General features: G+C 43.9%; 1 protein-coding gene and 1 pseudogene across 1 annotated transcript in view; one reads left to right on the forward strand and one right to left on the reverse strand.

Moving 5' to 3' along the window:
* The first annotated feature begins 203 nt into the window (after nucleotides 1-203).
* On the forward strand, nucleotides 204-1147 carry LOC113449843 (olfactory receptor 6E1-like; annotated as a pseudogene).
* Nucleotides 1148-3224: 2077 nt separating this feature from the next.
* LOC113449842 (olfactory receptor 6M1-like) overlaps nucleotides 3225-15637 on the reverse strand; it is a 52489-nt gene continuing 40076 nt past the window's right edge. The window contains exons 3-4 of the mRNA XM_087917279.1: nucleotides 15340-15618; nucleotides 3225-3270 (exon numbers count right to left, since the gene is read on the reverse strand). Coding sequence (XP_087773405.1) covers nucleotides 3225-3270; nucleotides 15340-15618 — 325 coding nt within the window. The remainder of the gene's footprint in view (nucleotides 3271-15339; nucleotides 15619-15637) is intronic.

Genomic DNA, 15637 nt, shown 5'->3' on the forward strand with positions numbered 1-15637 from the left:
CATCCAGAATTAGTCTACAAGGAAGAAAAACTTAGAATAACATATCAAAAAAATCTTGCTCTGATTCAAACCATCAGGTTTTAATTTCTCTTTGATTTTAACAAAAATGGAAACTGATAAAATGATGCCCATTTGAAACATGTAATCAAAAGAAGAAGGGAGATTGGAAATTAATATGTTCACTCTGTTTTAGGAATAAGCTGATGACAAATGAGATCACAGTATAGGAATTCATATTGTTAGGGCTGACTGACAACTTTCCCCTTGAAGTTACCCTTTTTCTCCTCCTGTTTGGAATTTATTTTTCAACTCTAATAGGAAACACAGTGATTATTATTATCACACAGGTGAATGTTCAACTCTCTAGCCCAATGTATTTCTTCTTCCGATATTTGGCATGGGTAAATATTGGGTTTATGAGTACTGTAATTCCCAAAGCACTGGTCAACATAGCTACTGGTAGTAAGAGCATCTCTTTAGCTGGTTGCTTCATACAGATATTTCTTTATTTGGTCCTTGGTACCACTGAGTTCCTCCTAACAGCTACAATGTCTGTTGATTGATACATAGCCTTCTGTAACCCTCTTCACTACCCAACCATCATGAATACTCAAATCTGCTCATTATTGGTATTTTGTTGCTTGGCTGGGGGATTATCACTAATTCTAGTTGCATGCATTCCTTTATTTCTAATGCCATTTTGTGGTCCTAATGTCATGAATCTTTTTTTTTTTTTTGTGACAATGGACCCCTAATGAAACTGGCCTGTGCTGATACCAGCTCCCTAGAAATGATTCATTTTGTAATTGCCATATTCTCTCTGCTTGGGACCTTAAGTGTCAACATTGTGTCTTATGTCAAACTCATTTCCACCATTCTGTGCATTCCATCAACCACAGGGAAGAAGAAGGCCTTCTCCACTTGTGCTTCTCACTTTACCATTGTCACTATCACTTACAGCAGTTGCCTTTCCATGTACATCAAGCCAAAAAGCACCAGCGGATTGGATTACAACAAAATGGTGGCTCTTCTGAATATAGTTATAAGTCCTTTTCTTGTCCCTATCATATACTGTTTGAGGAACAGACAAGTGCAAGATGCTTTGAAGGCTGAACTGAGACAAAGGATCCGTTTTGCAAAAAATTGAGATGATTTGCTATTGATATGACTCTAAGTTAGATGTTCAGTTTAGATGTCTTAGAATTCATCATTAAGCTATAGCATGCACTGCCTTCAGATGTAATAATTGCCCACTGAGATGGTCTTACAAAGGGACTTGAGAATGCATTGAGCATGGGGTAGTCAGGGATGGAAACATGTGATTGAAATCAAAGGCAGAATCCCTGAAAAAATGGTTGCTAGTGAAGAACAATGGAAAAAGACAATTGCCCACCTCTCTTTGTTGTCAATTTACAAAACACATCTGGTTGCACAATATGTGACAAAGGAGGCATGAGAGTTTCATTTAAGGCATCCTCAAAGGTCTTGCCATCTTCTGAAGCAAAACACACAGCTATCCTTTGTTAATTGTTTCTTGCATCTAAGTATGTTTTATTAGTAGGCACTTTGGGTGGATCATATGCAATACAATACAAGAAGAGATTTGGGTTTGATTCACATATGGAGTCTATTGGTGAATATAGCTATTCCTCTTGAAGTTTTATCCTAACTAGAAAAACAGAATGCCTTAAATGTATCATTAAACTATAGTATATGCTGCCTTCAGGTGTAATAATCACCCACTGAGCTAGCCTTACAAAGAGGCTTGAGAATGCATAGAGGATGATGTGATCAGGGATGGAAACAACTGATTGAAGAAGAACATACACCTACTCTCTGCGAATTGTTTCTTGCATCTAAGTATGTTTTATTAGTAGGTCATATATGTAGTAGACAGTTATTTATTTATTGCCACCTATTCACACATGTATTTCTTTATTCACCACCTATTCACACTAAATCAGAAATGAGGAAGTGATAAGTTGCCCAGGAAAGCCAAGGGAAATCATCAAAACTATAAAAAATATTTTGGACATGTGATGTGACACCTGGTAAAATATGGCAGACTTCTCTTAATCCTCCAAAGAAAGATTGAAGGCAAATGAAGTCCAGGCAGAAGAAGAACATTGTGGCTTTAAAATTTAAGGGATTGGTTTGGACAAAACTCAACAGCATCTTTTTGTGTAGTTGTTGATAAAAATAGGATCACCAATGTCCAATGATGGATATGGCACAAGAAGAAGAATTTGCACATGCTGACCAGTGGTGGGATTCAAAAAATTTTACTACTGGTTCTGTGGGCATGGCTTGGTGGGCATGGCATGACTTGGTGGGGATAACATTGAGAAAGACCAGATTGTTGACACTAGAAGGTCATGATTTGCTGTTGGGTTGGCATTCCTTTTTATGGTATAAGGGAACACAGGGTTATTTTAGAAGACATTATATACAGGAGTCTTTGTGGTTAAATTGGGAGAAGATTAAAAGACAATGTTATTTGAAAATTCCAGTTTGGTTATCGACTATTGAAGCATTTTCCTATCCTATAATTTATAAGAAGGAACAAACAATTAGATATGGGGAAATATTGGATGAAAAGGGTGAACTTAAATCGATGCAAAATCTAGAGGAACAAGGTATTGCAGCAGCGAATCCACATCTAACAGCCTGGGCATATGCCAAAGCCTCACGTAGGCAAAGGAGTTTGGATATATGCCAAGCCCCATGTAGGCAAAGGAGTTTCGATACCTGCAAGACCTCACGTAGGCTGAAAGCAGGTATCAGGAACAAAAGGATGCTGCCCACCTTGGGCTACTGGCTGGACTGCAGGCATGGATTGGTTACTTTGTATCCCTTAAGCACTGTGATTGGGTGCTACAATGTATCCACTGAGACCCCCCACTCTTTTAACATGTAAAGTAGACTGAACTTTCTCTTTTGTGACGTTTAACAATGTGTGTTCAATAAAAGAGCTCCCCTGAGCACGTGTTCGGGGCTGCTCATCCAAGACTGAACCGGCTTGGTCTCTTTCTTGATGCATTGGACTCAATGAGAAGCCCTCCTAATGTGGAGCAAAGCCGCATCTGGTGACCCCGACGTGATCTGCTGAAAAGAAGCAGACCTGCCCGCCTTCGACCTCCCATCTCACCCGGCCGGACGAGCCAGTTGCAACCCAGGGACGCCGTCTAGTGTCACGGATCCCTCCCCAGGAGAAAATCCTCCCTTCAGGTGAGTATGGGCAGGAAATTTTCTAAAGCGCAGATGGTGCATCTGCAAGAATTAAGGGAATTAATGAAGAGCTCAATTTTGATTCTTAGGAGTCAGGGCAAAACGCTCCCGGCTCCAACTAAAAAGGACCTCATAGCCCTTTTAAAGTACATCCACATGCAGTGTCCAGTTTATCCAGAAAAGGGGTCCTTAAAAGTCTCCACATGGCAACGTTTGGGTGACTTTTTTCATGATACTCCCAGGGCTCCGCCAAAGATTTTAACCACATGGCAGATAATTATGGAATGTTTAAAAGTTCACAGCTCAGCGCTGACTAATGCTGGCACACACACCCCCTGCGGGAGGTCCCCCTCCCTATGCTGCTGAGACCAAAACCAAAGATGCTCTCCCACTGGAAGCCTCTTCCCCCACAGCTCCTGAACCCTCGGTTCCTCCTAAATTAAATCCTGCGGGGGATCAGACACTCATGGGAGCAGTTGCACAAGCCATGGCACAGGGGCGCAAGGAGGGCTCTCTTACCCTAGAGGAGCTCTCCCTCTGCCCCATAGAATATGTGTGGGATGGAGCTGGGAATATGGTGCCTAGGCTTGAACCCTTATCCATGAAATTAATTAGAGATTTAAAACAAGCTGTGGCCATGTATGGCATTCAGGCACCGTATGTCAGAGGTCTCATTAACACCATCAGCACCTCCTTTTTTCCTCCAAAAGGCTGTCCAGAGGCAAATTTCAAATGGAGAGGCCCACAGAGAGCTTCTGTTGAAATTAGCCTTTGAGAATGCAAATGAGGATTGCAAAAGGATTCTGCAGCCTCTGGCTGCCCGAGGGGGGGCTTCCCTCTCGGACTATCTAAAGGCTTGCAGAATCATGGGGACTGTTTCCTACAATATGGAACACCTGGCAATGGCCCTGCAGCAAGCAAATTCTCAAAACAGGCCAGCTGGGAATTGCTTCAATTGTGGGAAACCAGGCCACTTCAAAGCACAATGTAGGGCTAGGGACAATCCACAAAACAACAACAAGCCAAAAACAATTTGCCCAAGGTGCAAAAAAGGGTACCACTGGGCAAGCCAGTGTCGCAGCAGCACCCCCAACCGCAGGGAAACTAGAGGGGGAGCAGTCAGCCAGCCCCACTCCAAAGGCTGACACCATATCTTTCCAATTAGTTGCTTCTGAAGATATGGAAATTGACATCCCAGGCACTGTGTACTTTCTCCCCACGTGTCTGAAAACCATCCCTCCTGCCATGACGCCCCTCATAATTTATCCCATCCGGGACCTCGTGGCAAAAGGAATTATTGCATCTCCATTTCTGAGAGATTCCGATGACTTTTCCTCAGTTGCCATAGCGGTAATTGGAAATACTCCCACAAAATTTAGCAAGGGAGAACTAGTGGCAACTGCTGTTCCAGTACCTGTTAAAACTGAAGATGCCTGGGCATTCGCTGTCCATCAGTCTATGGAACGAGCCAGGCCTGTATTACAATTCACAATCAATGATAAGGTCTTTTCGGGTCTCTTAGATACTGGAGCTGGCGTTAGTGTCATCCGAGCGGCTGAGTGGCGGACGATTGGCCCCTGGAAACTGCCCCGGCCGTTCGGGGAGTGGGAGGAGTTCAGCACACCCACCGTAGCAAACACTGGCTACCGTTGAGTTCATCTGACATCTCTCGCACTGCCTACCTCCAACCCTTGGTGCTTCCACTACACACTAACCTGTGGGGCCGTGATCTCATGTCTCAACTTAATGCAAAACTCATCATAGACTAATGGCATCCTCCACTGAAACCCCACTGCGGCTGCAACTAAAAACCACAGAGCCTGTTTTGGTGGATCAGTGGCCCCTCACTATAGACAAATTAAAAGCCTTGCAATCACTTGTCCAGGACCAAATTGTCAAAGGGCATGTTGAACCATCTGTCAGCCCATACAACACTCCCATTTTTGTTGTAAAGAAAAAATCAGGGAAATGTAGGCTCTTACAGGATTTGAGGGCCTTGAACATGATTATAAAACCAATGGGGGCATTACAATGTGGTCTGCCAAATCCCAATATCATCCCTGAAAAATTTGATCTCATGGTTGTTGACCTAAAGGATTGTTTTTTTTCTATCCCACTGCATGAACTTGACCGCGCCTTGTTCGCATTTACTCTGCCTCGCTTGAATAACTCCTCTCCCTCCTCTCGCTTTCAATGGAAAGTCCTACCTCAGGGCATGCTCAACAGCCCCACCATGTGTCAGCACTATGTAAATAAGGTCCTGTTACCCTATTGTTCTGCCTATCCACAATTTCTGGTGTATCATTACATGGATGACATCCTTGTTGCTGCTCCTGGACCCCCAGATACAGTGTTTGCTTCGTTCTCTTTCCTGAAAGCCATCCTCGCGAAGGGAGGCTTGCACATAGCGCCTGAAAAGGTACAAGTGCTGACTCCCTATGCATATCTAGGCTATAAAATGCTCTCAACTACTGCCTATCCTTCACTCCCCTCACTCTCTCTGCCTCCTCAACCTACCCTTGTTCAGCTTCAACAATATCTGGGCACCATTAATTGGGCCCGACCTTTCCTGCCACTACCACTGACACTCTTTCTCTGCTGTTCGAAGCCCTTACTTGGGGAAAAGGGCCCGCTGACAAAATATCCTTGCAGCAACCTCAGCTTCAAGCGCTGACCCATATAGAAGAGAACATACGTAGAATATGGGTGGATAGGGCCGCTGCCACTACTCCTCTAGATATGGTCATTCTAGCCACCCCAAGGCTCATGACCGCGGCAGTGACCCAAAAGGACCAAAAGCTCCACATCTTAGAGTGGATCCATCTCTCCCACACGCCCCGATGCTCCATCACTTCCAAACCAGCTCAATTGGCTCAATTAATCGTAAAGGGCAGGAGACGCACAAAAGCACTAATGGGGATAGATGTCTCGACACTTTTTATCCCCTTCTCGCTGCAAATTTGGGAACCTCTATTCCAAAACTCCCAGGAGCTTCAGTTGGCCTTATCCGACTGGCCTGGGCTAGTCTCCTGCCACCCACCCGCTGACCCACGTTTTCAGATCATTCGAACCATACCCATCTCCTTCTCCTCTCCCATCAGCAAACAACCTTGGGTCAGTGCCCTGACTATATTTGCTGATGGAATCAGGGAACGAGGGGCATGCGCTTGGCAAAAGAATGGAGCATGGCACACCAAAATCACCCCTGTGCAGACTTCACCACAAAGGGCTGAGCTTTCTGCAACCATACTAGTCCTCCAAAAGTTCAGCGAACCCCTCAACTTGATCTTGGACAGCCTGTATGTTACCCAAATAGTCTCTACCATCCACGACTCTTACCTCTCTCCCGCTATTGACAAGAACCTTCTCTCTCTTTTTGTTACACTGCAACAGCTTGTTGCGCAACGACAACACCCTCTCTTTGTAGCCCACATTCGCAGCCACCAGCCTTTCCCAGGAATTCTTCAGGAAGGCAATGACATGGCTGATCAAGCGGCTGCAGGTTATTATGACCACGCACACCCTAACTCCTTGGGAAAGCCATTCTTACTTTCATCAAAATGCCAAAGCCTCAGCCATCAGACAGCAATGCCCCACCTGCAGTCAGCAAGCCAATTCCATCCCCTTAAGAGTAAATCCCTGTGGGTTGAAAGCCTGTGAAATATGGCAAATGGACATTACTCAGTTTCCTCCATTTGCCCCCTGGAAGTACCTGCATGTCACAATTGATACTTATTCAGGGTTCATAATGGCAACCCCGCAGAGAGGAGAAGCCTCTAAACATGTCATTAACCACTGCATTCGCACCTTTGCATCGTTGGGACGCCCAAACGAAATAAAAACAGACAATGGTCCTGCATACACTAGTGCGGCTATGTCAGAATTTTGCTCTAAGTGGCAGGTCACCCACAAATTTGGGATCCCTTACAACAGCCAGGGACAAGCCTTGGCAGAGAGAGCCAATTTAACTTTAAAGACAGCGCTAGAACGACATCTGACCAAAGGGAAAAAAACCCATGGCCTCCCGGCGATGCAAAACACCCTTAATCTTTGCCTTTATACACTTAATTTCCTCAATCTCTCTGGCACCCCTGCTACGACAGCAGCGGAGTGACACTTTTCCTCCCCCCCTCTCCGGATTCTCCCAAACCACAGGTATACTACCGCCAACTGCCAGACCCTGCTTGGAAAGGTCCTGCTGATCTCCTCACCTGCGGTCGCGGCTATGCAGCTATCCAGCTTCCAGATCGTGTCCTGTGGGTTCCTGGACGGCACGTCAGACCATACCACCCCAAGGTAGCAAAACCACCAGCTGCAGACATATCAACATGATCTGCCCTGCTGCTTCACTGACCCTCCTCCTCCTCCTCTTCCTCCTTGCTGCACACACCTCCAAAGTTTCCATTCCATCCAGAGTAACATACTTCACGCCAGACACCCCGCTCCTTCTGACCTGCACTGCATCCTGGGACATTTTCCCCCCTTATCTCAGATGGTCAACGCTTCCTCAGCCATGGTCCTACATCTCCAGCAATGCTTCTTTCCGGGTCAACACCTTTGAACAACCCCCTCGAGCTACACTCCTCATATCCCATCCTACTGCAACCACCTACTATTGTTCAGGTCGACGCCTCCATGATTCTACGCGCAACACCTACAGCTCCTGGACAATCCTCAGACCTCGCTCACCTCATCATCATCACAGACAATTTGTGAATCAGCCTGACACTCATATTCAGAACCCCACTTTGCTGCATAGGATTAAAAGATCACAAAAACCCACCAAACCAGATGACTGCACCCCCTGCTTGACCAAAACCACACAAGCAGGCTTCACTCGACTGACTCTCATTTACCATACCCAGCAACCACAGAGATGCCTTTCTACTGGGAAAACTTGCCAGAATAACGGGACTATGTTTCAGTTATGCAAAATGAACTCAAAAACTATTTGCTATGACCCCAAGACGGCTGTTCGCCTCAATGTTACTTTGTGGGCTGGACTTCCAAAAGCCTCTGGCAGAGCCGATCCTGAAGGGGAGGGAAAACTTTACTACCTAAATCACACCACTGTGCTTAAGGATGGTACTGACCCAATTGTCTTAACTTTTGATGTTTGCATTGCTTGTTCCAAACCAGGGGGATATCCTTGTGGGTCAGATGATTGGAAAACCAAATATGCTCATGATCATAAGTATTTGTGTCCCATGCCCATCAATTGGGCCGTAGGAAACCCTAATCATTGGATCCCTTGTGGGGGCTCCATTGAATGCTCAGGTTGGTCTTGTGACTGTGATTACACTGGGGGAGGGTACTCAGGCTGCAATCATCTGTCACATTTTAAACAAGTATCAGGGTCTACCAAGGACAACAAGGTAGAGATCACTATCTCCAGACAACACCCCGCCATGGATACCTATGGTATAGGGATCGATGGCATAGGAGCAGACCCAAACACCTACATTACTATAAAAACAGAAGTGATATATGAGGGTAAGGAAACATCATTAGGCTGGTCGGTGTATAATAATTTAAGAAAGTTAGATAAAGCCCTGATACCAGCATAATAGCAAAAAACCTATTCATGGACATGGCAGAAAAAAATTGCAAAACAACTTGCAATAACCAATTGCTTTGTCTGCAGGGGAACCACCACAGGAGAACAGTGGCCATGGCAAGCCTTAGAAGCCTCGCCATCACTGTTCAACAACATGTCTTCTATAGGAAACATAACAGCCAGAACTGCCCCCGACCCCCTTATCTGGACAATTACTACCAATCTAATCGGTAGAAACTGCTTCTCCCGAAACGGGTCCATTCCGGTAGGACATCTTCTTTGTTTAGGTATGTGGGACATCTCCTACTGGAATTGGACAGCACCTGATAATGCTACTACCACACCCACAAAATTCAACACAACCCTCCTCCCTTATCTCAGGGACACTTCATCCTCCCAGAACTGGACTGCACCCAATGACATGTATTGGATCTGCGGCAACCTAGCCTACCCATCCCTCCCAGCAGATTGGCAAGGGTCATGTGTATTGGGATGGATAAGACCTTCCTTCTTCCTCCTTCCAATCTCAGTGAAGCAGGAACTAGGCATCCCTGTTTATGACATGTTGTCTCGCAAAAAAAGGGAAGCCGACAATGCTTTTGAAGGCTTCCTCTGCCAATCAGAATACACAGGGGACACCTGGACCTCAGAAAGAATCGTCTACACCTATGGCATGGCTACTTGGGCTCAAGACGGGTCTTATGGGTACAGGACCCCCATATATATGCTTAATAGAATCATTCGTTTGCAAGCTGTCTTAGATTTAGCAGGTCAACGAATAGATAAGGCTCTAAACACTCTTGCAACTGCTACAGACAAATTACGCACAGCTGTCTACCAAAATCGCTGGCTTTGGATTATTTATTAGCCAAGGAAGGGGGGGTATGTGGAAGGTTTAATCTCACAAATTGCTGTCTTCAAATTGACAAGGTTGACAAAGTCGTAGCGCAGTTAACTACTGAGATGCGACAATTAACCTACAATCCGGATCAAGTATGGCGAGGTATGGACCTCAAAAATATCTTTGGCTCCTGGCTCCCAAAACTGCCAGGATTACAAGCTATAGTAGCGCTCATAGGTATTATTGCTGCTGGGTGTGTCATTCTTCCATGTATATTACCAATCTTTGTTCGCCCCATCTCCAATAGTCTGTCACTGCTAGCAGAAAAATGTGCCATTGCACAGGTCAATGCCCTCTGGGAAAAAGAATTTCTGTACAAAGCTATACCCTCAGAGGACCCCGATGAGAACATGCGCACGGGCTTCTGTATGGGCTATAGCGAGGAACCAGAAGAAATCCCTCTGCGTAAAACTAAAACAGAGGAGATGCAGCAGCGAATCCACATCTAACAGTCTGGGCATATGCCAAAGCCTCACGTAGGCAAAGGAGTTTTGATATATGCCAAGCCTCACGTAGGCAAAGGAGTTTCGATACCTGCAAGACCTCACGTAGGCTGAAAGCAGGTATCAGGAACAAAAGGATGCTGCCCACCTTGGGCTACTGGCTGGACTGCAGGCACGGATTAGTTACTTTGTATCCCTTAAGCACTGTGATTGGGCGCTACAATGTATCCACTGAGACCCCCCCCACTCTTTTAACATGTAAAGTAGACTGAACTTTCTCTTTTGTGAAGTTTAACAATGTGTGTTCAATAAAAGAGCTTCCCTGAGCGCGTGTTCGGGGCTGCTCATCCAAGACTGAACCGGCTTGGTCTCTTTCTTGATGCATTGGACTCAATGAGAAGCCCTCCTAATGCGGAGCAAAGCCGCAAGGTATAAAGATGAATTGGTTTTCATATGCGCAAATACACTCAAGGTTATGATGAAGATTCTAAAACAGAGGGATTTTATGATAAACTGACTGATCTAGATAAGATTTTGACAGGTACTGATGAAAAGGTGATTAAAAATTATATGGTTATTTACTGGGAATTAAATTAGAGGAAGAACAAGTTAAAGAAACCATGATTGCTTGGGGGAAGAATTTTGGATATGGGATTGATTTAGAGAAATGGCAAAAACTGTGGTCGCAAAATTATAAAATGACAAAAAACCTGTATAAGATGTTTTACAGGTGGCACTTTACCCCGACAAGAATAGCAAGAATGTTCAAGAATAAATCTGAAAAATGCTGGAAATGTCATCAGATACCTGGCTCATATTACCATATATGGTGGACTTGTGAGGACGCTAGAAAATATTGGACTAAAATCCGCATGTGGTTGGAAAAAAATGACAAAGAAACACATAGATTTGAAACCGGAGTTTTTTTTTATTGGGAATCTTACCAGATACATACAGTAAAGACTTGAAATACCTGATTGTAAATGTATTAACAGCAGCTAGGATTGTATTTGCTAAAAATTGGAAAAATGAGAAAATACCATCGCAGGAAGAAATTATTAAGAAAATATTGGAATGTGCTGAGATGAATAGATTGACATTTGAAATCAGAGAGCAAGAGGATAAACAATTCTATAAAATTTGGGACCTTTTCTATCAATGGTTGGATGATAAAATACAATAATAGAATATTTAGAATGTTAGATAACAAGGAATATATGAAAAGATATCTTTGTTGTTGTTTTTTTTCTTTTGTTATTCGATATCATATCTATAAAGTGTTTTTAGGATTGATTTGGTATGATTATATGATCCGTTATAGAATAAACTACCTAAACTATAGTTATCTCATAAAGTATGAATGAATAAAATCATAGTCAAATGATTCTCTAATAGTGATACTAGGATATATAAGTTTGGATTGATAAAACGAGTTATTATGTAATGTAACTGTAATTGAGACTACGAAATGAATGTACAAAGCTGATGAACCAACCGACACACTGCTTGTATATATGTATGGAAGAGAGCTGATGTTTTTATGTTCTGTTTGTTTTGCTTGTTTTTAAAAAACCAATAAAATTGTTTCCAAACAAAAGAAGACCCAGCCAATCACCTGGACTCAGGAAGCAGAGAATAGATGATGGGGCCAGTCAGATGTTGTATTTGCCAGTTCTCCAAACTACTCCAAATTTCTACCACCAGTTCTCTAGAACTGGTAGCAGAAGTGGGGAATGGAGATCTGTGATTATGGAATATCATCAGGCAATGATTTTGAATAATCCTGAATATAAAAGAAAATGAGTAGTGAATACAATAAGAAATCTGGGTTTGGTTCACATATAGTGTTAATATTGGTGAATGTGGCTATTCCTCTGGAAGTTTTTTCCCAACTAAAATAACAGAAGTGGGGAATGGAGGTCTATGATTATGGAAGATCATCAGGCAATGATTCTGAATAATAAATATAACAGAAAATGCATAATGAAGGCATGAAACATGAGATCCACGGTTAGAGAATGTAGAAATTAATGTTTGTACGCTCCCCACAGTCACCTCAATATGAAGTGGGCAGCAAAAAGACTTAATAAATAAAATGAATAAAATAAATTTTTAATTTCTAACAAGGTGGTATTTGTTTATTAATTCAAATCAACCCACAAGATTATCAAACTTTTTAAATTGTAGCATCTCATTTCTCAAGACTGAACAAGAATTTATGCAAAGTTGCTTTGGCATATTGGGGGAAAATGGTAGGCAAGGCCTCCCTTCCTTTATATTGCTCACTGTGACTTAAGTTCTCATTTTTAGACCTCTTTTAGTATATTAAGGAAAGATTGAATGTCGCAGTGAGCGACCGGTCCGTTGTTCCGTCTGAGTTCTTTCGCTGCCTATGGAATTCCCCGCAGGGAAGAAGTTTAGAGGGACCCTCGCAAGGGTGAATACCAATAACAGACACCAGACATCTGATTGTTTTCATAGGAGGGAGCACATCACACCCGGGGAAGATGGATTGACCCAGGCAGCAGCAGCAGCAGCAGCAGGAGCAGCCCCGAGTGCTTTGCACAAACCTCATTTGTTATCCTCTTTCAAGCGGGTGGGGGGAGCACACAGGGGGTAGCAGAGTTTTACCTTTTATGGAAGAAGATCATAAACAAAGAACAAAGAACAAAGTATGTGATAGTTTGCAAGCTTGCAATTATGCTTATCATACTGAGCTAACGTGTCCTGGGATGGAAAGTAACAACAGTCAGTGTTTCGTGATCATATTGAAACATTTTGCAGTTGGCTAAAACAAGGTCATTAGATACGTGCAAACATCCCTGTATCCGTGTTTGACAATGTCTGCTTAATGGTGGAATAGCTACAATTCCTCCTTTTTTATTATTTTTGTGATGCCATCTCCAGGTAAAATCCTTTTTCCTCTGAAATGGATTCAAAGGGTGGCAACAAACCCTTCGGTTTGTTGAGACCCTGCTGCACCAGTTCGTACGAGGAGGAACACTCACCTTCTGACTCTTCATCACTCATATCCAATAAGGCTCCTTTGGGAGCATAGGAGGCATTTGTATCTATTTCATTCTCTGACTCTTCGTCAGAAGACCATTCCAGCAGAGGCTGTTTAACAGAATCCTTGGATACAATAACAGATGTGAGAAAACTGACCATTTTTTGAGTATTACTGATTTCACTATCAAGTGCTTGTAAGCGACCTTGTAAGAATTTTAGCAATCGTCCCATAACACATGGACCTATTAAACAGGCAAGGCATAGCAATATCAGAGGACCGGCTACAGCAGACAACAAGGTAGTTAACCATGGAGAATAATTGAACATGCCTTGATACCATGCTTGATTCTGCTGTCGCTCATTTTCTCTATCCTTCAATCGTTTGCGTAATTCAGCCATTGAATCTTTAACAATACCTGAGTGATCAGCATAAAAACAGCATTCTTCTTTTAAGGATACACATAATCCCCCTTTGTTTAAAAATAGCAGATCAAGACCTCTTCTATTCTGCAAGGCGACCTCAGCCAGAGAAGTGAGCGAGGCCTGGAGTGCAGAGATCGAGGTCTCAATACGTTTGAGATCCTCATCTATTTGTAAACTGAGTGTTGCTACTTGTTGATGACCAACAGCCAGAGCTGTGACCCCAGTGCTGCGCCAGCAGCACCAAGGCCCAACAACACAGACAATGTGAGAGCTGTGACAATTTCTCTTTTTTGACGAAGTGGAAATTTTGGGGGTTCTAACACATTAACAAGCTCCGGCCCTGGGTAATAAGTTACCTTGGGGAGCAATTTTACTTGTATGCAAAAGGATTTTTGAGCAATGAGAACGTCCCCATGAGCACAGGCTGTGGCTCCCGTGGAGCATGCCCAAACAGAGTTGTTACCCGGAATGAAATACTGACCCTGGAGGCGAGCAGTTATGTCGTCTCCAGAAGAGGTATATAATGGGTTATATCCACCATGCCCGGTAAAGGATGTGATGGCTAACCGTTCTTTGGTCAAATAGACTTGGCAATGATGACCTAATGAAACATTATGACAATACTTGGAATAATTAGCAGGGATATTTCCCAAACAGCATCCCTGACCTACTATGTCAGTAACCGTGATGGAAGAAGTATTCCATCGGCATCTGTTATTTGAGGTGGAATTGCGAATGGGTTCATCTGAGGCTACTGCATCATAAAAGGGTGGCAGGTCAGATAGGCAGAGCCAGCATTGGTCCGTTTTGGAGGAGTCATTAAGGGTGGCTTTTAACAATGCAAAAGAAGAATTAACCAATTGAATTAATGGATTGGCCTGAGTGTCAGATTTTTGTAAAAAGGCAGACTTCAAATTTTGATTTGGACCTATGTCATACGTGGGCAAAGACATTGTTAAACGAATAGTGAAAATGTTGCCTTCATCCTTTTGACCATCCCATTGGCGTCCCCCCCATGTAAACCCTGACATCCATTGTTGTTGAGTCAATGTCTTCCCTTTTTCGGTAAAGGTAATGGTGAGCAGGTTCAGTCTTTGGCCACAACATGGCCACAAAGAGCAGGGAAGGTGCCCACGAGTGCGGGTAATGTTGATATAATCTCCTTTGGTAGGGGGTGACCACCGAATGTGGCCAGTGGACACACAGTTCCATTTTTTACAATACCTATCGATTGGACCACCACAAGCAGCGTGGGATTCGCCGGTACTGTGAGCAGGAAAAAAGTACAAAGGAAAGTTATGAGCAGGAGCTGGAGAGCAAGAGCCCTGTTTGTCCCATTTATCAGCTTGCAGTTTTTTGTCAGCAAATTTCTCGACCCCAGTACCCATTTCAGCAAAGTCCATGGATAATGGGGGAAACCATGGCCACTGAGTGTAATTGGTGGTGCTATTAAGAACTTGTCCTTGAAAGTCCAGGATAGTCCAGGTATAGGTATGTGGCTGATGTGCATTCGTGGAGACTGCTCGAGGGGATCAACGGACATGATGGGTGATGTGTGGAGCGTGCTGTTGATACAAAGTGAGAGTCAATCGGGAGGAAGTGGCAAATCCATTGACCATTTTTGTAATTTCACACTGGTAATGTCCATAGTCAGCCAATCGCACATGGTGAAGGGCCAGGGTTGTAGCACGAAAATAATAAGTGATGGAATATTGGGTGTCATCTGTCAACAGAGTGTCATTTCGAAACCACCTCCAAATAGTTCCCTTCTTTTTTACCGGAGAGCGTTGGACACATTCCATGGCGTTGGAAATGGAGCTGAGACCCGGAACTGCAGGGTATCTGAGGCGATGCGTCCGGATGAGTGTGATTGTTTTGTGAGAAGTGCCATCGAGGATGAGGCGATGTCTGCGGTCCGAGGGTGGCTTATAACGGCCTGGCCAATAAGATGGAAGAGTGGATCTCCAAAGGCAGGCAGCGGAATCGCAGGGTGGAGTGCAGCAGTGAAGGTGTCTCTCCAGACGTTCCGAAAGAGGAGAGACGTTGGAGTCAAGCAGCTGTAGCCAGGATAGAAGC

The sequence above is a fragment of the Pseudonaja textilis genome, chromosome Z (genome assembly GCF_049901715.1).
Source record: "Pseudonaja textilis isolate UNSWEBS1 chromosome Z, rPseTex1.2, whole genome shotgun sequence".
Classification (NCBI taxonomy): Eukaryota; Metazoa; Chordata; class Lepidosauria; order Squamata; family Elapidae; genus Pseudonaja; species Pseudonaja textilis.